The sequence below is a fragment of the Dermacentor variabilis genome, chromosome 7, assembly GCF_050947875.1.
Source record: "Dermacentor variabilis isolate Ectoservices chromosome 7, ASM5094787v1, whole genome shotgun sequence".
Lineage (NCBI taxonomy): Eukaryota > Metazoa > Arthropoda > Arachnida > Ixodida > Ixodidae > Dermacentor > Dermacentor variabilis.
Genome location: NC_134574.1, coordinates 17,349,733 through 17,376,012, shown reverse-complemented (window position 1 = coordinate 17,376,012; position 26,280 = coordinate 17,349,733). Strand labels below are relative to the sequence as shown.

The 26,280-nt window shown below is 45.5% G+C and overlaps 1 protein-coding gene across 1 annotated transcript in view; it reads right to left on the bottom strand.

Annotated features, from left to right (window-relative positions):
* Nucleotides 1–393: 393 nt before the first annotated feature.
* Nucleotides 394–26,280, bottom strand: part of Cda5 (Chitin deacetylase-like 5) — a 345,833-nt gene continuing 319,946 nt past the window's right edge. The window contains exon 8 of the mRNA XM_075698287.1: nucleotides 394–6,685. Coding sequence (XP_075554402.1) covers nucleotides 6,496–6,685 — 190 coding nt within the window. The 3' untranslated portion in view covers nucleotides 394–6,495. The remainder of the gene's footprint in view (nucleotides 6,686–26,280) is intronic.

Sequence of the window (26,280 nt, the reverse complement as noted above, 5' to 3'; positions counted from 1 at the left end):
GCATTAGCTCTCGCACTTGGCAAGCTTATTGTTGACAACGCATCCATTTTAAAAACTACTCAACGACACGTGCCTTCAACACACGTGTATGACCTTCTGAAAGGCGCAATCTGGCAAGTCCGCCGCAGCGTGATTGTGGCTCCCAACGTGTGACGTGGCGCCACCTTCTCTCTCCTTCACACCCTACCTCCTCTCCCTCAATTCCCACTGGTTTTGTCGCGCACTTCCGCCTCTCCACGATTTCCGCTTCTCCCGCATTGCGACGTAACTGACGAATGCCGCCGGGTTTTCGTTCGCACGAGCGTTGTAATGCTGACGCATTCACAAATAGATAAATCTGCAACGTCGTGTGTAGGCGCACCAGAAGCAAGGCAGGAAAGAAGTGAGCCGAGGCAGATGTTCGAGGTCTCATTTATTATGACAGGGAGTACACATAACGGTTGCCCGATAAAAAACACTGGGTACAAAGCGGGACACGGAGGGGGCCAAAACAACAGACAAGGTACACAGTCTGCCGCACGCCACACGCGTGTGTGAGAAAGAACTGCTCTCCTCCGGGGGCACCCACTGCCACGCGCGAAGCTAGCTTCGATCACTTGACTGATCTACGTTTACTACTGGGCTGCCTCTTCTTTTTCTACCGACTGCCCAATTTGTCAAGTCGATGGACAGAAATTGCTGGCTTTCTGCTGTCCTGCGAGCCATGCCATTAGCTTCGAGTTTTCCCCTACACGATGCCTAGCTTCTTCGTTTTTTTTTTAAGAATTGCAGACGGTCGCTACTGCTGTTCATACCTTGGACAAATCATGTATAAACGATAGTGGCCGCATGCAGTGTTTCTGTCTCTGGACGCATACGTATACAGAAGCAGTACTGTCAAGGCCTTGGAGTGCGTAGTCTGCGGTATCGGTGATCCAACGTTGTCGGCCCAAAATGTGACTTCACATATGGCAGCGGGAGCGGGTTTTGGAGCCAGTTCTTTCTCTGTTGCGGACACGGAGGCGGCGCGCGGCGGCATTCACTACGGCACGCATGCACCCGGAGGTGCACCACTGCAGAAGGCAACAAGTGATCACAGGGCTTCTTCAGCAACTGGCGCAAAACTAGCGCCACACGACTGTTTGCTTTGTAAGAAACAAGACTGCTAAGCCTTGGCATTTAATGTACAACCAAGTCCCACTCCAATCAAGCTCTTCCTCACCTCTGATGCTTCGCTTTTCCTACTATGAGGCCTACAATATTGCCAAAATTTTGTGCAAGTAAAAAGAAACAACTGCATGAAAGTACCTTGGGTGAGCTGTTCTGTCACGTTGCCTTCCCACCATTGACAGGGTGCCACTCCGGGTTTGCTATGTACAGGCCGAGCGCGTCATGGTACGCGTCCGAAGCCCCGCTTGCTAACAGATGAGAAATTCTGGAACACGTTTTGCGGGTGTAGCCGGCAGCTATGGTCGCATTCTTTAGGCTAAGTTTATTCTTCATCTATTTTTGGTTGCCCTTCACAAAATTCATGCAGGGTTGAACACTGGGCGCCATAAACTACTGTGAAACAGGACAGTCCACTACGCTTTCATTACTTGCTTGGAAAAAAGACTACAAGGGTCAGCACGTATATATCTAGTCGGAGGTTCTGTGATGACATATGTCAGTTTTCCTTGGCAACCATTGTTCAGACTTGGTAGTGAAACTGCACAATGCCCCAATTTTATGGTAGGTGCAAAAACCCAAACACAGGGGCAAGCGTAGTTTGTTGAAATTATCTCGCATTCCTTAGTATATGGCGCCACAGGTGCCCGATCATCTGTATATAGTTCCACCACTAATTAAATCAAGGTAACTGTTTACCTATGCTCTTTAAAAGAGCACAGAATAGGCGATGTATTAAATAAACTAATAACGCCAATAAATGACGTTTAATTATGGTAAGGTGCGCTTTGTCGGCGCTTAGTGTCCTGCCGGTGGCCCCAAATGCCGTACAGTTGTGCAGGCCAGCGCCTCAAAGCGTGATGTTGGCACCACACTCGAACCCGATCCAGCACCGGGGGCAACAAATGGTGAAATGCAGCGGGACTTCGTGGAGCGCCATGAGGCCTCCGGCCATGAAACATTACTTACAGGCGCGTAAAATGAAATGCATGATTTAATTACCTCCTGGTAAGGTGACTTGTAAATGTGACACCTTGCCACCAAGGGGAGAGCGTCTTCACCATGTTTTTTGGTGGGCAGCTCAAGGCATGGAGGAAGCTGCACTTCACTACTCGCCAATACTAGCTGGAATGTCAACAACACTTGCGGGCATAAATAAACTTTCCAGGGCATAAATTAACGGTGCTTAAAACGTAACAAAACATACACATATTAAAAAAAGGATTCACATGGCAACGCCAAGGATTCACAACCGTGAATGCAGGAGCATGCGCGCAACGCTCACTGCGTCTCCAATCGATTCCTGTCAGGGCGCCTGCTGCTTGTGTGCGCGTTGTTTTTTTGCGAAAAACCGATTTGATCGATAATGACACTAGAAAATAAATGCGCGTACAAAGAAGGAACACGAATGGTGTGGAGGAACGCACAATTTTTCTCCTGGAAAGCCAAAGATCTAAAAAGATTTAAAACAACAATTCGACTGCCTATACCAGCAAATAGAACGACATTGCGACGCGAACTGATTTAATATACGAAGGAATTAGTGTGAGCAAGCCGACATCTCGCGCATTACGGATGAAAAATTCAACGAGAAATAGGGGTAAAATTGCCCATTTAAGCAATGAGCTATGCCGAATACCTCGTGTGCTTTGATGGCCAGCCAACATCGGGGAACATTACTTCCGGAGATATAACTTTGAGTGATTTAATGCCTGAACAAAACCGCTAGAATCATCCTACGCACAGAGCTTACGTGCCGGGAAAATGGTAGCGTCCTCGAAAGTGATCTTCAGAAAAGACGTCCCCAAATCGGCCCAGATTTGCTGCTAGACATACTGACCCGCAAATTTTAAAATGCCAGACAAAGCGTCGTGGTGTAACTTTGACTTAAGGCTCGTCAAGATAAAATAATTCCTTTGGGGTCCGGGTAAGCAGAAACGGGTTTCCTTGATAGCTGGTTGATTGGGCGCGGAAGGCGTAGATACATCGACGAAAACGGCAGTAACGCTGCCCCTGTTTCTAGGCCTAATCTCTCAAGTCATTAAGGAAACTCACTCTGGTTTTTGTTGCTCTATGCTTTTATTTCATTTAGCTTGTTCTCCTCGTGTAACGAGACGCGTGTTTAAATACATATTTGCTGTAGTATGATGGAGAACTGGGTGATAGGGACAAAGACTGGACACTGGGTAAGGAGTGGACACGAACATGGCCCTGTATTGTGTGTCCAGTCTCTTTCGTTGTTCTGTGTCTTCTGTGCTTTCTGGAAATGTGCATCTGCGTATCATTTCGCCACAACTTAACGGACTCGACCGACACACAATACTGAGTTGTACTTTATGGGAATTTCGTTACAAGATTGCGTGGATTAAAAGAAAGCGTTTTGCAGCTTTGATGTGGTATATGAACATGTAATGCTGCTTCTTTTCCTAGATCTACGTGCTTAGCTATGCCAATCACTCCAACGACTGCCATTTTCATGTAAAGTATGTGAAAATTTATGTTTATCAAAAACAGGCTTCTCTGTCCTTTAGTGAAAAATAAACGAGAAAACAAAGATAAAAAGCTACTAGACAGTAAACAACAGGGCAAGAGATGCTTAGCTTCGGCTCTGCTGCCTTCGTATCTGTTCCTCTTTCTTACACCGTTATTTTTAATCGCATCTCATACTGAATGGCCCAGCATTACTGAATATGCTGAATTACATTACTGAATTACTGTATTGCCCGTGCAAAATGTGCACTTCCGCGGCTTTGTCGTTGTATGATATTTCCAGCAAAGAACCGCGCTTAAGTTTTACCGAATGAAGCTGAAAATGTTGCTCGCCGTGTGCGCTTCTTCTGTCGCCACGTGGTCATCTAGACTTCAGCGGCGCCCCCCCGTATGCGTCAGAACACTGGGCACAGCTTGTTATGATGAGGAATGCCGTGGCATCTGTTCCAAGCCACGCCGACCATTTCGTAAGCATGGCGAACATGAGTTCCTAGTTCTTTCACCCCCATTAGAGCGCATCTGAGGGGGGAGAATGTTCTTACTGGCTTATTTCAACCTACTCTGAAAACAACCACTCATTTTCAGTGTGGCAATGTGTAATAAAAGGACTGGCAGTGAATTGCGGCAATGGCTGACAATTTAAATAAATAAGAATAAGAATTGCTAGAACTTCGGTAACACAACAGTCGCCAGAAACATGTCTAACTCGATGTCTAACTTGATTATACACTCTTTTTTGAATTAAGGACTCTGGTGACGCACTACTTCTTTCGACAATGTTATCGCCAGCAAGGACGGATGACGCGACAAGTCTTAATAGGATCTCATATCGTGGTCAGCGAGCCCTATTTTTAACTAGTACGTGCTCGACAAAGGCAGCGCATCCACGAGGTTTAAATAAGCAGTAAAACGCGACGCACCTGAGGGATCAACAACAAGCGACCGAGAAGATCCTTCCACCACTCAGAACACAAGGCGACTTCTGGCTTAGGTGAAAAGTACCAGCCACCGCGCGCGGTCCTTTATTTGCGGTAGGGGGACAAGGTAGGTAATACTTGCTCTCTTTTCATTTGCGAGACGCGCGGCTTGAGTGCAGCCTTTCGAGCGAGAAGCGAGGCAGAGCTCACCTTACCCAAAGACGCCTGTCTCGCAGAATGAGTGGAGATAAAGGGTTATGCGCAAAGGTAAACCTCGTTAGCACGTACGGTTGGGCCCGCGAGAAATACTTGCAACGTTTATTTATTAAAAGAACTTCGTTTGGTAGTCCATAAATTGAGCGTACTTATCAGATGGTCTTATTAAGGTAGGAGGTTCCTCTCCTTGTCTGTCTTTTCTCTGTTATCCAGCTTGCGTACTGAAAGCTCGGGTCTACGAAAAGACATGATTGTACGACGACGTAGTTTCTAACGGAACACTACTAGTATTGTCATAAACACAACTCGAAAATAATAATACACAGAACCTCTTACGGCGCACATGGCGTTGGGACTTAGTTGGCCAGATGACTCGACACACCGGAACTATCGTGCACCCAACCTCTTCGTAAAATACTATCAGCGATGTCAATGTTTGCAGTGAAATTGGACTCGATCTTCGCGTGTGCAATTCGTACGCTATTTGTGCGCAGTCTTTAGGCTCAAAACTATTGGCCCCTTGGCTCGTTTTGCAGCGTGGTATCTTCCGCTATAACTGCTTTTATCCAAAAATGGCGTAGCTTCTTGATGTCAACCATGTGAAGTTCATGTGATCACACCAGAAGTACGCCTAACTAAATCAGCACAGTTCGTGCTAGCTGTGAAAGACATCAGGCGGCCGCCACACAAAAGTGTGAGCAATTCCGAGGCACGAGCACAAACAGCGCGAGCTCTTGTCAGGTAAGGCACGAACATGCGACTCATTGTCTCCTACCCCAACGCCAATCGAAGAACATATAAAGGGACACTGGATCACTTTTTTAACATGCTATGTAGCGCTTCGGATTCGTAGACAATGCTACAATAAGCACGCCGAGCCATTTTACTGTAGCAAGAAATGTTGTCGTCTTTCGAGCGGTTTGGAAGCCCCGCTCTCGGCGATGACGCGAATGCCACCCTCAAGTTATTCGGTGAATTGCAGCGACTCGCACATGCTCAACATTTCGCATCTTTTTTGAGCTAACGAGAAAGCGGCCACACTGGACACGAGCAGCGCTTACAAAGATGAGCGCGAAGAAATTAGAGCGCTCACCAATGTTGGCTTATGCATCCCGACCGCCCTGTCACCGCTCTCTAGCACATTTTTAGTCTCGATGGCTTCACCAAAACTACGGAAAGAAGGAAAGTGAGATAACTGAGATTTCTTATCGGCGCCCCCCTAACTGAGAGCTGAGAGCGAAAGCAAAAATTACATTCTTTACATATTCTTTCTTATTAGGTTCTTCGCAAAAATTTCTTCCGGTATATGTTCAAATAAAGGTACCCGACAAATTTAAGCCTGTTACTCAAGCTCCACCAAGAAAAATGCTCCAGGGCCCCTTTTAAAAGTTCCTTTGTCAGACGCTTGACTGAATATTTATAGAACTCCTCAATCGTATCACGCTGCACACATAGATGCAGAAAAATGATAGGAGAGGAACATTTGCATGCATATTTCTTTCATTTCCTTCCCCCCTACTATTGGTCTTCTGGTATTGAATCATTAATGGCATCAAAGTCTCTTTACACATATCATTTTGTAATTTGGAGAGGAGACAATCAATACCCGCCGCAGGGTTTTCTATGGAGAACGCTTTCTCAAACAAGAGCCCTATTGATGATTGTACACTCTGTCATGTCGTCCCGCGCGCGGAAGAAGATTGGCCAGTGGTGTCTCCTTGTCTGATCACTTGCGTCTGGCGCCTTTGCTGCCAAAGCCAGTGTTGCCAACCCAAGGGTAAACGTCGGGACACGGCTGGCATGTCTTCATGTAACGGAGGCCTCCCTGGTAGGGCACGTTGCAGACGGTCGGCCTGTGGCACGGCTCGGGTCGGTCACTCCTCGGCGTGCACTGCCATGGCTCGAAGCTGTTGATTCTGCGAGGCGAAAGCCAGGAGATACACCGGGCTTTATCACGAGACACGGGTAAATTAGCAACGTACTCAATAGAATTGACAGCCACAACTGAAAAAGCCTTTCTCCTGTTGAGATCTTCTATAAGATATAATTTCTGTGGAAGGGTAAATAAGTTCTGCGGAGATGTATAAAAGCTCTCATTTTTACATGCAATATTGAAATTACCTCATCAATCTAAAAGCAACATGAAAGACCAAGGAAGCTTTCTGGTAAATTACTGTTCATCAAATTTCTCCACCTTTTGGTCTTTCGCACAAAATTTTTACTTATTCAATGGTTCTGTGAGTTATTTATTAATTCACATTAACGAAAGGTTTGTGCTTCAAAGCACCGTGCTTAAAAGTAAGGGACAGGAAACACAAGAGGGACATGATAGGATGCCAGACTTTCAGCTAGTTTATTTTCAGAGCATCACCCTATTATATCTATTTTTCAGAGATGTGCGCATGCAGAGAACACAGCACTTGCAAACAAGCTATCTTGGAACACTATCGAAAAACCAACGTTCACTCTTGTAGAACAATACGCTAGGCCACATTGATGGAACGATCTCCTTACTTCACTTTCACTTCACTTTATAACCTTAAAGGCCCCCTGGATTGGGCGTACTACATAAGGGGTGGGTAACAAATATGAAAGAAATTAAATACAAAGGAAAAGACACTTAAGTACACGTTTGCACGCTGCTAAATATGGGAATTATACAGTTGAAAAACGTGGCAGGTCATTGCATCATTGCGGCGATGTCGTGTGGAAGGCCGTTTCAGTCCGATGCTGAGCTTGGAAAGAATGATGAGGCAGAAGTGGTGGTGTGGGCACCTGGCCGGGCGACTTTAAGGAGGTTACCAATGCGGAGTGAAATGCGTACTGGAGGACTGATGTAAGTTGGATGATGAAGTGGGCTGTAAAATAACTTGTGGAATAAGTGCATACTAGCGATACGATGCCGACAAGCCAGGGTTTTTAGGCCGGATTCTACTTTTAACGATGATACACTGGCATTATATGAATAGCATGAATGAATGAATCTTGTGGCGCGATTTCGTACTGCTTCTAGACAGTTTGTTAGATATTTTCGGTTAGAGCTTTAGATGGCAGAGGCATATTCCTGCTTAGAGCGTACGATTGACTTGTGGTCAATCAATATTAGGTTTCGTGGCGCTTGACGTAGATGACGTTTTAAGAATCCAAGGCTTATGCTAGCAGATGATATCAGATTAGTGACATGCGGTTTCCAGGTTAGATCGTTGGACAACGTCACGCCTAAGTATTTATGAGACTGTGCTAATGCTATAGTGACCTGCGAGATTGTGTAAGGGAACAGCAGAGGATTACGTTTTCGATGAAAGGACACGAGTTTGCATTTATCGATGTGTAGTTCCATGAACCATGGGTTACACCAGTCCTGGACGTAATTTAAGCCACTATAGGCAGTTAGTTGATCAGAGGGGTTAGTGATTGTGCGATAACATATTCATCGGCAGAGATACGAACGTCACAGGAGACATGCGTTGGTAGGTCGTTAATAGATATGAAGAATAGAAGGGGACCAACGATTGACCCTTGCGGGACGCCTGATGTTTCTGGAGGAGACCTAGAGGCTTGATTATTAACGTGAACAAATTGAGTGCGGTTTACCAGAAATTCTTTTATCCACTGAAATGTGTTATGATGTAAGTATAACCAAGAAAGCTTTTCTTTAGTAGCAAGCGCTTGTGAGGAACCTTGTCGAAGGCTTTCACAAAATCAAGGAAGATCACATAAGTTTGAGGGTTAGAATCAAGGTTCGTGTGCAAGTCATGGAAAAAGATAGCTAATTGTGTTTCACAAGATAGAGGATCCGTGTTGAGAAGGATGAAAGGATATAATACAGTCAAGAAAATTGAATGGGCTAGAATAGATTGCAGGCTCCATGATTTTGCATGGCACACTTGCTAACTGATGGGGCGGTAATTAAGGGGTGATTCTTTGTTACCTGATTTGAACACCGGAACGACCTTCCCCCTTTTACAATAGCTGGGTATGCTGCATGTGGAAAATGATTGTGTGAACACAAATGATAGATACAATGAGGAAGCATGCCGAGTGTAGTTCAAGAGTTTGCCGGTGATTTCGTCAGTACCAACAGGCAGAAGATGACATCTTAATATTTTCAATGATACAGGTGATGCCGTGCGCAGCAAATGTGATTGGTGGCATTAGCGATCCTGGTTGGCCAGTTGAGATAGATGGTGGCATATCAGTTTAGTTTGTGAAGACGGAAGAAAATGCAGTGTTAAATATATTTGCATATCCAACGTCACACGCTTTCTCACCAAGTGTATTGGTAAGTGTTATGATAGGCGTATGATCAGGGTTTAGAACTTGCCAGAACTTTCTCAGGTAATAGGTTAGGATCATCGACAGGTAAGTTTGAGAAAAATACCAGTTTGACATTACAAATGAACTGCAGATATGCTGACTCGGCTTCGTAATATTTTCCCTGCGCATGCTCTCAGGTTTCATTTTGCTGCACGGAAAAGTCATTTCTTTGTGTTCTCAAGTTTTTTCGAGACTTCGAAAACAGTGGTTTGTTATGATTGGCAGGAAATGTAATGGTGGGAATAAATTTGGTTGTTAGCACTGTAATCTAAAAGTAAGCCAGTTGCCTTAATTGATCAGTCGTGGAAACCTCATTCGAAGTCTGCAAAATAAGCGAGAAATTGGTTGTTAATTTCATTGTGATTGCTTTTGTCGTAAAGGCGAATTGTTTAATGGAACCTTTGGCGCGATTCTGGGATGAAGGTGAAAGTAGCATGTAGAATTTTGTGGTCACTAATTTCGCGGAGTTATGAGTTTATAAACTTTCAGGGTGATTAGTTTGTATAAGGTCCAAGATGTTAGATAATTCACGTACGAAGCTGGCGGGTTTTTTACTAACTAGGTTAGATTGAAATTTAGACACACGTTAAAGACATCGTTTCTTTATGGCTTGTCGGCGTTACGTTCTGCCAGTCAATAGACGGGAAATTTAAATTGCCAAAAAGAAGAATGCGCGCGTTGGTATGTGTAGCATAAAGTTTATTTAGGCTATCATTTTGGTTATAAGAAAAACTTGAATTGCTGTGGGGGGCGTCTGTAGCAGAGAACCAGTATGACGGTTTGAGACTCGGAACGGCAGATTATCCATAGTATTTCAAGCTCTGATCGGATGTTAATAACAGTACAAGGCAATCGCTGGTTAGTGGCAATTAAAACACTTCCTCCTCTGGAGCCCTTGTGGTCCCTGCTGAAAACATTAAAATTAGGTAGAGCGGCAAGAACTTCAGTATCGATGACATCATCTGTTAGCCACGTTTCAGTTAGTATATGTTGCTGGCAGATGATGAAACAAGATTACACATTTGTTCACGCTTGAGGAGGAAACTGCCTAGGTTTAGGAAAATAAAAGAACCAGAAAAATACGGCAGTTTACCACGATGGCTGCTGCAAGGAAGTTTAGTTACATGATGATGGACTGTATGCTGTGAGATTTCTTTCACTGTATGCGACGACTAGTTGAATGTGTACCACTTAGGACCGATTAACAATGTTTTGTATCACAACAAAAGTTTTGTGGTTTTAGTTTTGGCAAATCGAACGAAATGCTTTCGCACATCTCAGACAAGGCGTGTCCTCCCTAATGCTGTAATCAGTCCCTTTTAACTTACGGCCATTAGAACAGATTAGCTCTTTGGCTTAAATAAAGTAAAATTGACTATTATTGGGCAAGGACGCTCGGAAGAATGGAAGCCAAGATGGTCAGCTCAATTTCATTGTGATCAATGGTTAGATCTAGGTGATCTCGGCACAAGACTGTTTCTTCTGATTGGGCGTACGTTTTCGATGCTTTGTTCTCTGTTAGAGTAGCAGCTTGAGCTTGTTGGTTTTCCATCCTGCTGTTAACAGCGCAAAATGTAGACAAGAGACGAGACAAGAAGACACCGCAAGCGCTGACTTTCAACAACGTTCATTTTGAAAGAAACACGGCTTCTTATAACCATTGCCCACACGTGTCGCAGTCACGTGATCGCACATCATGTGAAACATGCACTTTTTATTTTTTGCACTCAGGATAATGGTTGCACATGCAAAAGCTCAAGTTCTTTTTTTGTCACTAGAGTAGCAGCTTGGGCTTGTTTGTTTTCCATCCTGCTGTTAACAGCGCAAAATGTAGACAAGAGACGAGACAAGAAGACACCACAAGCGCTGACAAAAAAAGAACTTGAGCTTTTACATGTGCAACCATTATCCTGAGTGCAAGAAAGAAAAAGTGCACGTTTCACATGATGTGCGATCACGTGACTGCGACACGTGTGGGCAATGGTTATAAGAAGCCGTGTTTCTTTCAAAATATACGTTGTTGAAAGTCAGCGCTTGTGGTGTCTTCTTGTCTCGTCTCTTGTCTACATTTTGCGCTGTTAACAGCAGGATTATTATCTGTGATATTAAAGAAAATGAAACTGTTACATTGCGAGCGATTTTCGGCGCCATCCAGGTGGGCTTCTATTTCTCTCATTTCTTTGCCTGTGTGGGTGGTGTTAGTGCAGATCTGATCCAAGTTAGTGCGCTGTGTTAATATATATTGATAATAAATTTCTAGGTAGGATAATCTGTTACTGAGGTCAGATATAGCTTGTTAAGTCGTTGTCAGTTTATTTCTGAAAGCTTGAACCTCGGTGAGTAGTCGTGACTGAGCAGCAGACAGCTTCTTTAGTTCCGTGAGTACCGTGTCTGGACCTGGGTTTGATTCGACAACGCCAGCGAACAACAAGGTACGCACTACATCAACACATTCAATAACAATAACACTTGAGCAATCAGAGCACCTTAAAAAAAGTTTGCAAACGGGCATGACATCCCAGTGGTTTTCTCGGTACCTAACAAGCTGTCGAAGCTTTGTGCCCGCATTTCTTCCCAAAAGGCCAAGCGTGGGTCAAGCACGCCAGGCCGCTTCTCCGTTGCGTGGTGGGCGTCGTATAAAAAATTCCGTTGAGCTGTGACAATGTTTACATAGGCTAAACCGGCCGATGTGTTAATGACTGCCTAAGGGAACACGTATTACCGATTAAGAATGGTGTGGTTACACGCCTGCCGTTCCATCGTGCCTCATGTGGCTGCGTTTGGGGGCATGCACGATATAGGAAGGGCCAGAGCAACATTAGCCCGTAAAGTGCTTGAAGCTTTTCATATTAGGAAGAAGGAAGATGGTTGCATCAGCGTGCCTTGCGTATCGCAAGGCACACTGGTGCAATTGTCTGTTCACAACCATTCACGTGAGTGAATGTGGCGTCACCATCTAGGAATCTCCAACATGGCTAGCCGTTGCAACGAAGTGGTAGCCAGGATAGCAGGGATAGTAGGGGTTGCTACGGTGTTTCAACTGGGGCGCTGTGATTAGGCCAGGACATACTGTTTCGTGGTATCATTAGGCATTGGAATCGTGAGTGATGGATGGCACGAGATTATACGAGAAAATTAACGCTGATTTTAACGATAATTTTCGATGGTTTCGGCCACCATTTTCTAGTTTTCATTACTTGTTTGGTAAGGAAGAAGAATGGCACTGGAAAGTCCCATCTTTATGGTGCGTCTCGGAGCCAGAAGATAGGCACAATAGAAAGCGCTGTCACCATTGCGGGTCGCACAGATGGCTCGCCGTTCTAGATGAGCGATCGTTGCTGCAGCGGTCTTTCTGGCTGATGCTTGACGAGTTGGCTGACGCTTAGCTCGGCAAATCTATAGGAGGCGGGACGATGACCAAGTTATCCGGTTCCTTCTTTCAAGTCGTGTTCCTCCTAGTTGCAGGAATACCATCGCAGCCACCGCTTGGATTCAAGCAGACACGCAGAAGCAGAATTTCTCAGCAGATTTTCGATAAACTTGGAATTTCTCCGCGTGTTTAGTCACTGTCGCTGGTGCAACTTCGTCAACAGGGAGAGCTATAAAAGCGACAACGGCCGAGCATTTCACCAGTGGGCTCGGCAAATATGCAGGAGGCGGGACGATAACCTAACGCTACGGTTCCTCCTGTCGAGCCATGTTGCTTCTAGTCGCAGTAGCACCATCGCAGCCACCACTTGTATTGATGTATACGGTGCATGCAGCGACGCAGAGGCCGAATTTTTCAGCACATTCTCAAGAAACGCCAAACTTCTCCGCGTGTTTTGTCACTGTCGCTTGTGCAACGCCGTCAACGTGGAGAGCTATAGAAGCGACGACGGCCAAGCTTTTCACCAGTGGGCTCGGCAAATCTGCAGGAGGCGGGACGATGACCTAGCGCTATGGTTCCTCCTGCCAAGCCGTGCTGCTTCTAGTCGCAGTAATATCATCGCGGCCATCACTTGTGTTCAAGCAGACGGTAGATGCAGCCAGAGGCCGAATTTTTCAGCATATTTCCAAGACTTCCAAATTCTCCGTGTGTTTTGGCAGTGTCACCGGTTCAACGTCATCAACGTGGACAGCTATGAAAGCAACAACGGCCAAGGTTAACGCCAGTGGGTTCAGCAAATGTACAGCAGGTGGAACCATGACCAAGCGCCCCATTTTTTTCTTTCAGGTTGGCTACGTCTGTTCATGCAAAGATGATGATAGATGCATTGTTACTTTGCCAAACCAATGTACGGTGTTAGCTATTGCGTGCGATTGTCTTCACGTGCGCTAATTGATGTGCGGTGACGTAGAAAAAAAGCCCGGGTCCCAACACTTGTGAAATGTTTGATATGTTATTAGCAGGTGCGCAGGATATTCGAAAAGAGCTGGCAGAAATGAAGAAAAAACTTGCCCAGACTGAAAAAACCGTCATCGATTTCGACGAGGGGACGATAAAGCTATAAAAGAATCTACAGCATCAAATCGAAAAATGACGGGTAAAATTGTTGACCTAAATGATCGCGCAGAAAGGCTTCAAGAATCTTTAGGAAGTAAAGAATACTTTGGACACTAAACTGCGAGAAACAAAATCTCATTATTTTACATTAACCTTTCTTGATCTTCTAGAAACGGATCCCTCAAAGTTCGGAAGTTACCGGAGTCAAACAAATGAACGGGTAGAATAGCTTACATTACATGGTCATACTCTAACAAAGGTATTCGGCTATAACTCAGGAAGAGGACCTTAGTGTTGAAGCAATGAACGACAATCTTGTGGGCATCATTAAGGAGTGTACAATGGAAGTCGGTGGTAACTCCGTTAGGCAGCATACCAGCAAACTATCGCAGGAGACGAAAGATCTGATCAAGAAACGTCAATGTATGAAAGCATCTAACCCTACAGCTAGAATAGAACTGGCAGAACTTTCGCAGTTAATCAACAAGCGTAAGACAGCTGACATAAGGAAGTACAATATGGATAGAATTGAACGTGCTCTCAGGAACGGAGGAAGCCTAAAAACAGTGAAGAAGAAACTAGGAATCGGCAAGAATCAGATGTATGCGTTAAGAGACAAAGCCGGCAATATCATTACTAATATGGATGAGATAGTTCAAGTGGCTGAGGAGTTCTATAAAGATTTTTACAGTGCCAGTGGCACCCACGACGATAATGGAAGAGAAAATAGTCTAGAGAAATTCGAAATCCCAAAGGTAACGCCGGAAGAAATAAAGAAAGCCTTGGGAGATATGCAAAGGGGGAAGGCAGCTGGGGAGGATCAGGTAACAGCAGATTTGTTGAAGGATGGTGGAGAGTTCGTTCTAGAAAAACTGGCCACCCTGTATACGCAATGCCTCATGACCTCGAGCGTACCGGAATCTTGGAAGAACGCTAACATAATCCTAATCCATAAGAAAGGGGACGCCAAAGACTTGAAAAATTATAGACCGATCTGCTTACTGTCCGTTGCCTACAAACTATTTACTAAGGTAATCGCAAATAGAATCAGGAACACCTTAGACTTCTGTCAAGCAAAGGACCAGGCAGGATTCCGTAAAGGCTACTCAACAATAGACCATATTCACACTATCAATCAGGTGATAGAGAAATGTGCGGAATATAACCAACCCTTATATATAGCTTTCATTGATTACGAGAAAGCGTTTGATTCAGTCGAAACCTCAGCAGTCATGAAGGCATTGCGGAATCAGGGTGTAGACGAGCCGTATGTAAAAATAGTGAAGGATATCTATAGCGGCTCCACAGCCACCGTAGTCCTCCATAAAGAAAGCAACAAAATCCCAATAAAGAAAGGCGTCAGGCAGGGAGATACGATCTCCCCAATGCTATTCACAGCGTGTTTACAGGAGGTATTCAGAGACCTGGATTGGGAAGAATTGGGGATAAAAGTTAATGGAGAATACCTTAGTAACTTGGGATTCACTGATGATATTGCCGTGCTTAGTAACTCAGGGGACCAATTGCAATGCATGGTCACTGACCTGGAGAGGCAAAGCAGAAGAGTGGGTCTAAAAATTAATCTGCAGAAAACTACAGTAATGTTTAACAGTCTCGGAAGAGAACAGCAATTTACAATAGGCAGCGAGGCACTGGAAGTCGTAAGGGAATACATCTACTTAGGGCAGGTAGTGACGGCGGATCCGGATCATGAGACGGAAATAATCATAAGAATAAGAATGGGCTGGGGTGCGTTTGGCAGGCATTCTCAGATCATGAACAGCAGGTTGCCACTATCCCTCAAGAGAAAAGTGTATAATAGCTGTATCTTACCAGTACTCACCTACGGGGCAGAAACCTGGAGGCTTACGAAAAGGGTTCTACTCAAATTGAGGACGACGCAACGAGCTATGGAAAGAAGAATGATAGGTGCAGCGTTAAGGGATAAGAAAAGAGCAGATTGGGTGGGGGAACAAACGCGAGTTAATGACATCTTAGCTTAAATCAAGAAAAAGAAATGGGCATGGGCAGGACATGTAATGAGGAGGGAAGATAACCGATGGTCATTAAGGGTTACGGACTGGATTCCAAGGGAAGGGAAGCGTAGCAGGGGGCGGCAGAAAGTTAGGTGGGCGGATGAGATTAAGAAGTTTGCAGGGACGGCATGGCCACAATTAGTAAATGACCGGGGTTGTTGGAGAAGTATGGGAGAGGCCTTTGCCCTGCAGTGGGCGTAACCAGGCTGATGATGATGATGATGACTCTAACAAATGATGTAGAAATTGCCAGAGCATTTAACCTGTATTTTTAAAGCGTCTTTTTGCCCAGAGGTTCAATATGCAACACAGGTTGCAATCGATAATTTTGAATTGCCAGCAATATCAGTCGAAGCTGTTTTGTCGATGCTCCGTAAATTGGAAGATAAAAGAGAGCACTAGCCCAGATGACATCCCAAATGTTTTTTCTCGGACAGTACGCGGCGCAAAAAGCAAACTTTATGGCATGAATTTTTTAAATTCATTAGACTCCAGTAAACTGCGAAATGGCTAAAACACCGCCCGAGCAGTGCCGATTTTTTTTAAAAAAAGTGATAATTAACTATTAGCAACTGTACAGCAGTGCCAATCAGGTGCGCATGCTCAAAGTTGACAGACCATGTAGTTGCACGTGAAATAATCTGTTTTTAGGGAATAAAGCCATGTTATTACCTTTTCAGCATGGGGTCAGAAAAGTACCACTACAGATATATTAACTACTATTCGTGATTTTTCCTGAGTGTTAGACCAAGCTGGGCAAATAGATGGGTTATTTCTACATTTAAAAAAAAGCATTTGATAAAGTGTCGCGTGGGAAACTTCTCGTTAAGCTTGCATGCATAGGTCTTACAAATTATGTTGTTAAATGGGGAGAGGCATATCTAAAAATACGAAACAATTTGTCGTAATTGATGGCTCAGCTTTCGACTTGCTTTCTGTTAAATCCGGTATACCACAGGGTTCTGTGGCCACTGCTCTTATTGATTTAGATAAATGACTTAACCACAGTAGTTTCTGACACTCTAACTATTAAACTAAGCGCAGATCACTGTGCTATATACAAAGACGTGTTGTCTGAAGAAGGCCACATGCTATTGCAGGAGTCCTGGTTAGTTTGACTGTGGTGTCGGGAACGGGATATGGAAATAAATTTCGATGGAACAGTACTTTTAAAAATTATGCGTAAAAAACAGCCTATTGTTTTTACCTATAACCTTCATAATTGTGAGATTACCAAGGTAAGCAATTATAAGTATTTCGGTCTTACTCTCACCAGTAACCTCTTCTGGTCAACACATATAGAAAGAAGTTTCTTCTTCTGCTTTCACGGAGTTGTGCTTATTAGTGAGAAAACTTTGCAAGGCCCCTAGTAAGGTTAAGTGGTTGGCATATAATACCTACATTAGGACGAAGTTGGAAAATGTGTCAGCAATTTGGGATCTTCACAATAAAAAGGAAATCCACCGCTTCTAAATGCTATAGAGAAAAGCAGTACGTTTTATTTATGGAAAGTATAAAAGATGGGATTCTCTAGCCAAGCTAATGGCTGACAAATACATTCAAACTTTAGAAAAGCGTAAAAAACTTTACCGAATAGAAATTATGCACAATGTTTTGACAGGCACAAATGACCTTGGTACTTTATCATATACCAAACATGTTACTACACGAAAGTTGAAAGACACGTCATACGCAGAAAGATGCTCTAAAACCAATTTTTGCCAAAACAAATGGATTCAAAAACAACTTTTCTTACGCGGACTAATAATGCTTTGGAATGCACTTCCTCTGTCAATTTACGACGCCAATGATTTCAACCAAATAACTTGAAAATTTATACTTTCTGTAGCCTGCAAACTTACTGCGCAGTTCTCTTCTTCTGTATATATATATATAAATATATTTACATATACCAGAAAAAAGTACCTGTCTGAAAAAAATACTGTCTGAGCGCAATATAGCTAGATGGGATAACATACTATCAAATGCTTCACTACAACTCACCCGTGTCGTGTTAGATCACTATCGTTCTTCCAATAAGAAATTCATGAACAAGAAAGTCAAATTGCTGCGAGCTTAAACTTGTCCTCTAGCCAATCCGCCGCATTAGAGGCATTCGCAACCAAAAAACGGAATGAAGTCTACGCATTTAAAGCCAAGAAACTGTCCCGTGATGGTGTTGTGTGCCCTTCTGGAAGCCAGGACAAGGTATTTAACTATGCCCTTTTCAAGCCAAGTCTCTAGAAGTACACTCCGGCACTTCTTCGTCATCCTCTGTTAGTAGGTTCGCTCATCAGGAGCAGAATAATATTGTTAATATTTCGGACATTCTGCTAACAGCTGAGGAGTGCAGTGTTCTACGTCGTGGTCTTAATTTTTGTCCAGCAACAGGTGGACCTAATGAATTTCAGCTACTGAACGATTTGGATAATTTCGCCCGTAACTTACGCTTGCGCGAATACTTCCATGACCGCTCCGATTCAAGCGATTCGAAACACGCGTTACCCTCTGGCAAGCGCTGGGTCCCTCCTACACAGCGCGATAGATTTTTGGACATGTATATCAAAGCAGTACAACGAGACATTCTGCAATTGTATCAAAAACAAGCACCCTTCCGCCGTAATTTGTCCGCCAGCGTAATTAAAGCACAAGATACCCTGTCCTCTCGCAAAGACATCGTCATTAAGCCTGCTGACAAATTTGGTGCCGCTGTCATAATCAACAAGTCCGATTACGCCGCAGAGGCCCACAGACAGCTAGCAGACGCGACGTTTTATAAACGCCTTGATCATGACCCCACTGAGCAATATAAATCGCTGATCAAAAGCACAGTGCTAGATCTCGTCAAGAAGAAAAAGGTGCCTGATAATGCGGTTCATTCTCTAATTCCACTAAGTCTTGTTACTGGTTGTTTTTACCTTTTACCTAAAATACATATGATGAACAACCCAGGTCGTCCCATCATTTCTGGTATAGGTACAGTCACAGAAAATTTGTCCAGCTACGTAGATTCCCTGATTAGTAATATCCCAGCTACGTTTGCCTCTTACGTAAGAGACACTACCCACTTCCTGTCGGATATAATCGATCTCATTATTCCTCAAGGTTCTCTTTTGGTCACACTTGATGTAGCATCTTTGTATACTAACATTCCACATTCTGATGGCATCATGGCAGTCGTCAATTGCTACGAATGTGTATCACCCGAGAAACTCATCCATAGCGACAGATTGACAACTTTGCTAGCCCGTATTTTAGAACTAAATAACTTCGAAATTGAAGGACAGCACTATGTGCAAGTTAGTGGGACGTCTATGGGTACGCGAATTGGCCCGAACTACGCCAATATATTTATGGGTCAGCTAGAAGATAAATTTTTGCTAACCAGGACGTTAAAACCTTTTTATTACAAACGTTACAATGACGATGTTTTTCTGATTTGGCCTCATGGGGAACTGGAACTGCTTTCTTTCATATCTGACTTTAAAAATGCCCATCCATCCATATCATTTCCTCACACGTATTCTGCATCTACTATTAACTTCCTTGACGTCAGCGTTTCAGTGCTAAATGATAAATTATCTACTGCCCTATACAAAAAGCCGACAGATAGATGCCAATATCTGCACTTCGATAGCAGTCACATTAAACATTGCAAGACTAGCATTCCTTATAGCCAAGCCTTACGCTTTAAAAGAATTTGTTCTGAGCCATCAGAGTTTCAAAAGAATTGCGGTACCCTAAAAAACGCTTTAGCCAAACGAAATTACCCACCACAATTAATTGACGATGCAATAAAAGCGCAGACGTGCATGACTGAAGGAGGCTTCTTTGCATTAAGAACAAACCGACTGCTTCACCCCAGACAAATCTTGTCTTAACCCACACTGCGTCAGTCTCAAGTATTTCGCATGTATTAAAGAAACACCACAATATCCTAATGCAAAGCGAACGCCTCAAAAACATATTCTCTGATCCGCCTAAAGAAGTATACCGTAAAGCTAGAAATATTCGAGATATACTAGCATCATCATCTAAGACTGACTGCCCTGATGCCATCGGATGCCATCCTTGTCGAAAACCGCGATGTAAAGTATGCCCCTACATGGTCACATCGCAACAGGTTACTAGCACGTCTTCAAACTATTGTTTAAAAATCAAAGGCGATTTAGACTGCGAAACAAAAAAACGTAATATACTTGCTTGAAAGTACGCTCTCCAAAAAATGGTACATCGAACAGAAGGGCCTGTCAGATTCCGCTTTAACAATCATAAATCCCACACTAACACGTTGCCCAACCTGCCCATCTCAAGACACGTGCATCATCCTGACCACTCATTTGATAAACTGAGAGTCACGGTGCTTGAATCTAGATTTCGTTCAAATTATGATAGAGAAGCCCGCGAATCCTTCCTTATCTATAAGTTTGATACCGTCGCGTATGGTATGAATGAATGTGTAGGCAAATTGAGTTGCCTGTCTCTGTAGCCCGTCACTTGTCCCTTCTACTAGTACGTCGCTATTCCCCTTTTTCTGTGTCTGTGTTTGCTTGATAACATAGCACATATTGAGCACAAATTGACGCTTTGTTGTCACGTGGCAATTGGTTTTTACAATTCATTTCGGTGCGTTTTTATGCTTTGTATTTTAGATGATATGTTTGCGATCACCATCGGTCTATACACGTGTCAGCTGTCCTTTGAACGATTCATGTCATTTTGTTCGCCCATTTCATTCGTTTTCCATGAAAACATATCTTCATTTGGTTGAAAGGCACATGTATATTAACTGTACTGACACCATGCAATGTATTCTTATGAAGGCCAGACCCCAGCCGAAACGTCAACAAACCGCTTCATACGCGCGTCTACATCACTGTATATATATATTATACACATTGCCACATCCTCTATGGTCGCCGCCGGTATGTGCCAGGCAATGAAAACGACGCTGAAGTAGCGCGCGAGTAGAAAAACAGAGGCGACAACGACGTCGCGTTGTCTGACTGATAAAGTGCTTTTACACGTGCTCGACACCGGCTTTCCCGTCTCCTACTAGGCTAAATGATATGTAACCCGATAATTCATTTAGCCTAGTAGTCGTTAAGTACGACACGGAGGTTATCAACGTAGACCACGTCCGTGTTGAACTCATTCCATCAAAAAAAGAAAGAAGGCAGCCTCTTGGTTCTCAATACCTATAGCAGCCCGAAACAAAGGAAGGCCCGATTTGGACCTCTTCTACAAAAAACTCTGCGTATTGCCAACAGGCAAGCTTTGGTAGTGGTGGGAGTCTTTAACGCCCAACACGCTGCCTGGGGGTACAGAAAAAAAGGAGTTAAGGGAAGGGAACTCTGGCTGGATGCACAGCAAGAGGGGCTCACCTTAATAACCGACCCCCAAACCCCCACTAGAACGGGGAATAGTGTCAGCGTAGACACCTCACCCGACCTCACATTCATCAAAAACATGGGAGATGCAACCTGGGTTAATACCCAAGAAAACCTAGGTAGCGATCACTTTATTCTCGAAACAGTGGTGAGCCTGCCAGGAGAAAAGGCAGAAACCAGCTAATTGTTGAATGGGATGCCTTTCGCGAAATAAGACGCGAGACGGCAGTGAGTGAGATAAGGGATATTGATGAATGGACTAAGAAACTGGGCCAGGACGTTAAGAACGCAACCAAGGAGATAACGCAGGACTCTGCACTGGAGATAGCGGACAGCCACCTCCTCCATATGTGGGAAGCTAAGCTCAACATGCCAAAACGGCTCAGGAGGCAAAGGTGGAACCGCAGTCTCAGGAGACGGATCGCTAGGCTCAATAAATTTATAGAAGATTACGCGCTCAAACTAACCAGGCAGAACTGGGAGTCCACCTGCGATAGGATGGACGGAAATATAGGCCTAGCTAGGACATGGAATCTACTCCGCTACCTGCTGGATCCACAGGGCTGCGACATAACTTAGCGACAGAACCTTAAAAAATTCTTCACATTACGAAGGTATGGAGATAGATCCAATAAAGGACATACAGGAGAGATGCATAGGGGACACTAGCAAGGAACCCCTACCTAACTATGAAGGCATAGGCAACTCCAGCTTAGACGAACCCATCGGCGAGGCGGAGGTCCGGGCGGAGATTGCCAAGCTCAACACCAAATCAGCTTCAGGCCCGGATGGCGTTAGTAATAAAATGCTTCGCAATCTAGACGATAACTTTATAACTGCATTAACTAACTTTATGCAGAAGTGCTGAGAAGAGGGTAAACGACCAAATCAGTAGAAAACCGCTAAGGTGGTGATGATCCTAAAACCAGGCAAGAAACTTCAGATAGAGAACGTAAGACCTATTTCTCTAAACTCTTGTGCAGGCAAGCTTTTGGAGCACGTTATTCAAACGCGGCTCAATAACTACATGGAGTATAATGACCTCTATTCGCATTTTATGGTGGGCTTTAGGTCCAGGCTCTCCACCCAGGACGTGATGCTGCAACTGCTGCAGGACGTGATGATGCCACCCTGGACGTGATGCTGCAAAAAGGCAATCCTAGGGCTTGACCTAGCGAAGGCCTTTGATAACGCCACACATAAAGCCATTCTTGAGAACCTTCAGGGCTTGGGAGTAGGCGAACGAACCTACAATTACATTAGGGACTTCTTGTCAGACCGAGAAGCAAAAATCCAGATTAGAGAATGCCAATCGGATGACATTAAATTAGGCAGCAAAGGGGCCCTACAGGGCTCTGTGCTCTCGCCTTTTCTTTTCAATGTGGCCATGATCGAACTCCCTGAAAGACTGGAGGCTATTGAAGGACTAAGCCACAGCATGTACGCTGATGACATCACGTTGTGGATAGCTAGGGGCAGCGATGCCCAAATAGAGGAGACCCTCCAAAGGGCTATCCAGGCAGTTGAAGGTTACGTCTGACCTAGGGGACTTAAATGTTCACCGCAAAAATCGGAACTGCTATATATTGCTATATATACTGTTATACTGCTATATACCAGCCGAAAGGCAGGGCCAGTAAGGAGGAACCGCAAATCTCCCTCACAGCTGGGGGGATTCCCATTTCTAAAGTGGACAAAATCAGAGTTCTGGGACTTTTGATTCAGGCCAACAGCTTTAATGGCGAAACAATAAGGAAACTAGACGGCTGCGCACTGCAGACCATGAGGCTGATCCGCAGGATTGCCAACAGGCAGTCCGGCATAAGAGAAGCGAATCTAGTTAGGCTAGTCCAGGCCTTTGTTATAGGTATAATAGGTTATGTTGCTCCCTTCCTCAGTTTTAGGTGATTCGAGAAAAAGATTGAGGGCATCATACGTAAAAGTATAAAACAGGCGCTGGGGCTTCCCATCCGCACTGCAAATGAAAAGCTTTTAGCTCTAGGGCTCCACAACACTCTTGAGGAGATTATTGAAGCAGTGAGGATCTCGCAGTATGAGAGACTTGCGGGAAGCCCTACGAGCAGGAAAATCCTAGCTAGGCTAGGCATAAACTATGAGGGGCAGGAAGACATCAAAGTCAACCTGCCGTGAAACGTGCGGAACCGACTAATAATCCCACCACTACCTCAAAACATGCACCCAATCCATCACAAGGAACGCAGAGAGAAACGGGCCGAGGCTCTTGAGAAGCGTTTCAAAAACTCGAAGCATGTGCTCTGTGTTGATGCTGCAGACTATGGCAACGGCCGCATGGCCCTAGCTGTAGCGAGCGCTGAAACTAGATTGATAGCCAGTGGCACAGTTCCAACGGGTTGCTCTCTGATTGGAGAAGAATCTGCCATAGCACTTGCAATTGCAAGTACTTCAGCCAAAATTATAGTCAGCGACTCTAAGGTTGCGGTGATGAACTTTGCCAGAGGCAGAATTTCTCCCGAGGCGAACAGAATCCTGCAGACCTGCAGAGATAGCAGGAAAATTGAAATAATCTGGGCACCTGCGCACGCCTCCCTCGCTGGGAACGAGGCGGCCCACGAATTAGCTCGGGGACTTACATTCCGAGCAGGTGGGCTAGCCGAAGGCTTCACGGGGCGGGACCGCTTAGTGTGTTACAGAGAGATCACACAACACTACAGACTAGGGTAGGTTAAATACCATCCGGCTGATATATCCTTAAACAAGAGCCAGACCTCCACTTGGCGTCGCCTGCAAACCAACTCGTTTCCAAGCCCGGTGTCGTGCAGCCTCTACTGCCCGGGTCAGTACTCCAGCCAGTGTAAGCTATGTAAAGACAGGGCTAATTTTAATCACATTGTGTGGGAATGCCTACAGGCTCCCTCTGACGGAAGAATAAAGTCTTTAGAACAATGGGAGACCTTATTACTCAGCTCCGATCCGGAGATTCAACTGAAGACCGTCCGAGTGGCCGAAACCGCCGCTAGGGTCCAAGGACTCCTGGCCGTCGTCTAGGTGGGAAGGCTTAAAGCCTTCCCTACATCTCTTAGACAAATGAAGTTTTACAATCCAATCCAATCCCACTAGACTGTGACACTGGTGGAGGTGCGGGGTAGGATTGCCTCATGCTCGGCACCCCTTCGCGGAGCCATACATCGAACACGGAATCATCTGCCTTCGTCGAAACTCCTGTTCACCGGTACAGTCGCCGCCTGCTAGGCCTGACGTCCGAGTTCAACCCTTTCCAGGACCCTGCAGGAACACGTCTACCTACTTCAGCCATGGCTACTGCAACTCCATCGCAGGTGACGCTACAGAATCCTACGATCCCAGAAAGTTTCCATGGTGACGCTTTTGAAGATGCCCAAGATTGGCTGGAGCAATTTGAGCGTGTCGCCAGTTGTAATGACTGGGGCTCCCAGCAAAAGCTGGCTAATGTATATTTTCTGCTTCAAGACAGTGCGCGAACGTGGTTTTTGAACCGGGAAAGAAGTTTGATCACATGGGATGCCTTCCGAACCCAGCTGCTAGACGCATTCACTAGTAGCGACAGAAGAGACAACGCGCAGCACCTGCTTGAATCCCGTATTCAAAAACCAAACGAGAGCGTCGCCATGTTTGCAGAAGATATGACCCGCCTTTTCCGCAGAGCAGACCCTGAGATGGCCGAAGAAAAGAAGTTACGCTATCTCTTGCGCGGAGTGAAGGAGGAACTGTTTGCCGGACTCGTGAGGAACCCACCGACGACAGTGGCCGAATTTACCAAGGAGGCTACCGCTCTAGAACGGGCACTACAGCAACGGTACTGCCAATATCATTGGAATAACTCAACGGTGAATGCTTCAATTCTATCTGAGAGCTGAGGCACGTCTCTGCGTGAAGTCATCGGAGAGATTGTGCGAGAGGAGATCCGGCAGCTCGGGATTTCTCCTATTGCACCAGCGGTGGCTTCTGTCGCTCATATCGTTCGGGAGGAAGTTCGACAGGTCTTTTCATCGCCCGACCCGCAGGCGGTGCCGCGACGATTAACCTACGCGGAAGCTGTCTGTCGTCCGTCTCCCGCCACTTCGATGCTGCTGACCCCGTCAACCACTACGACGCAGCCATCACCGCCACCCCCGACGCCCTATTTTCGACAGTCACAGCCGCCGCCAGCTATGCCGCATCGCCGCCAGCCGATCGCCGCGCCTCGGTCTTACGGCGAATCCCCTGCCGGCTACCCGATTCGAAAGACCGATTTGTGGCGCACCGCCGACCGCCGGCCGCTATGCTTTCACTGCGGCGAAGCAGGACATGTTTACCGCGCGTGCCACTACCGCGCAGCTGGGTATTCAAGGTTTCCCAACTGCAATTACCCTGTGTTTGATGCTGCACGTACCTGCGACGAAAATACTACAAACTTTCGCCCGGAAAATTCAGCGACGCCTCGATCGCGTTCCCCTTCTCCGGCTCGTTACACCCCACCGACCCGTCGCGATTTTCCTGACGCCTCTAGGGGCAAGTCCCCAAGCCCGCGCCGGGAAAACTAGAGGCAACGACCTCCGGGGGTGAGATTCCAAACCGTCTAACTTTGCAAGAGCCCCCATCAGCGACGACCGACGACTCCAACTACACCCCCTGTAACCCACGCCGTCAGCGCCGATCTTGCCGTTTGCATTGACGGCCACCAAGTGGCCGCTCTCGTCGATACTGGTTCCCATTTTTCAGTAATAAGTCAAAAGCTGGCCGACAGGCTGAGAAAAGTGAAGACGCTGTGGACTGGGCCCAACATCAGAACTGCCGGCGGCCAGTTGATGACGCCTATTGGAAAATGCACAGCCAGAATAGTAATCGCCGGTGCAACCTTCGTCGCCTCCCTCGTCATTCTCTTTGAGTGCTGCAAGGAACTTATATAGGGGATGGATTTCTTGAGAGAGTACGGTGCAGTGATTAATGTCCGTGACCTCGTCGTCACATTTGCTACGAGCTCAGACGACGTCGACTCCGCGGAACACCAGCGACCCCGCTAACGTATCGCCGACGATGACGTCACGCTTCCGCCGCGAAGCTGTTCCCTCGTACCTGTTATCTGCGACAACTTGAACACCGGGACTGGTGTCGCTGAACACATCGACGCACTGGTACTGAGTCAAGGCGTTTCCATCGCCAGAGCCGTAATTAATGTACACGATGGACGTGTTGAACTCCTATTGACGAATTTTCCCTGGGAACCTCGACACATTGTTAAAGGCACGGCTGTTGCTTACTTCGACGAATTTACCTCAGTACAA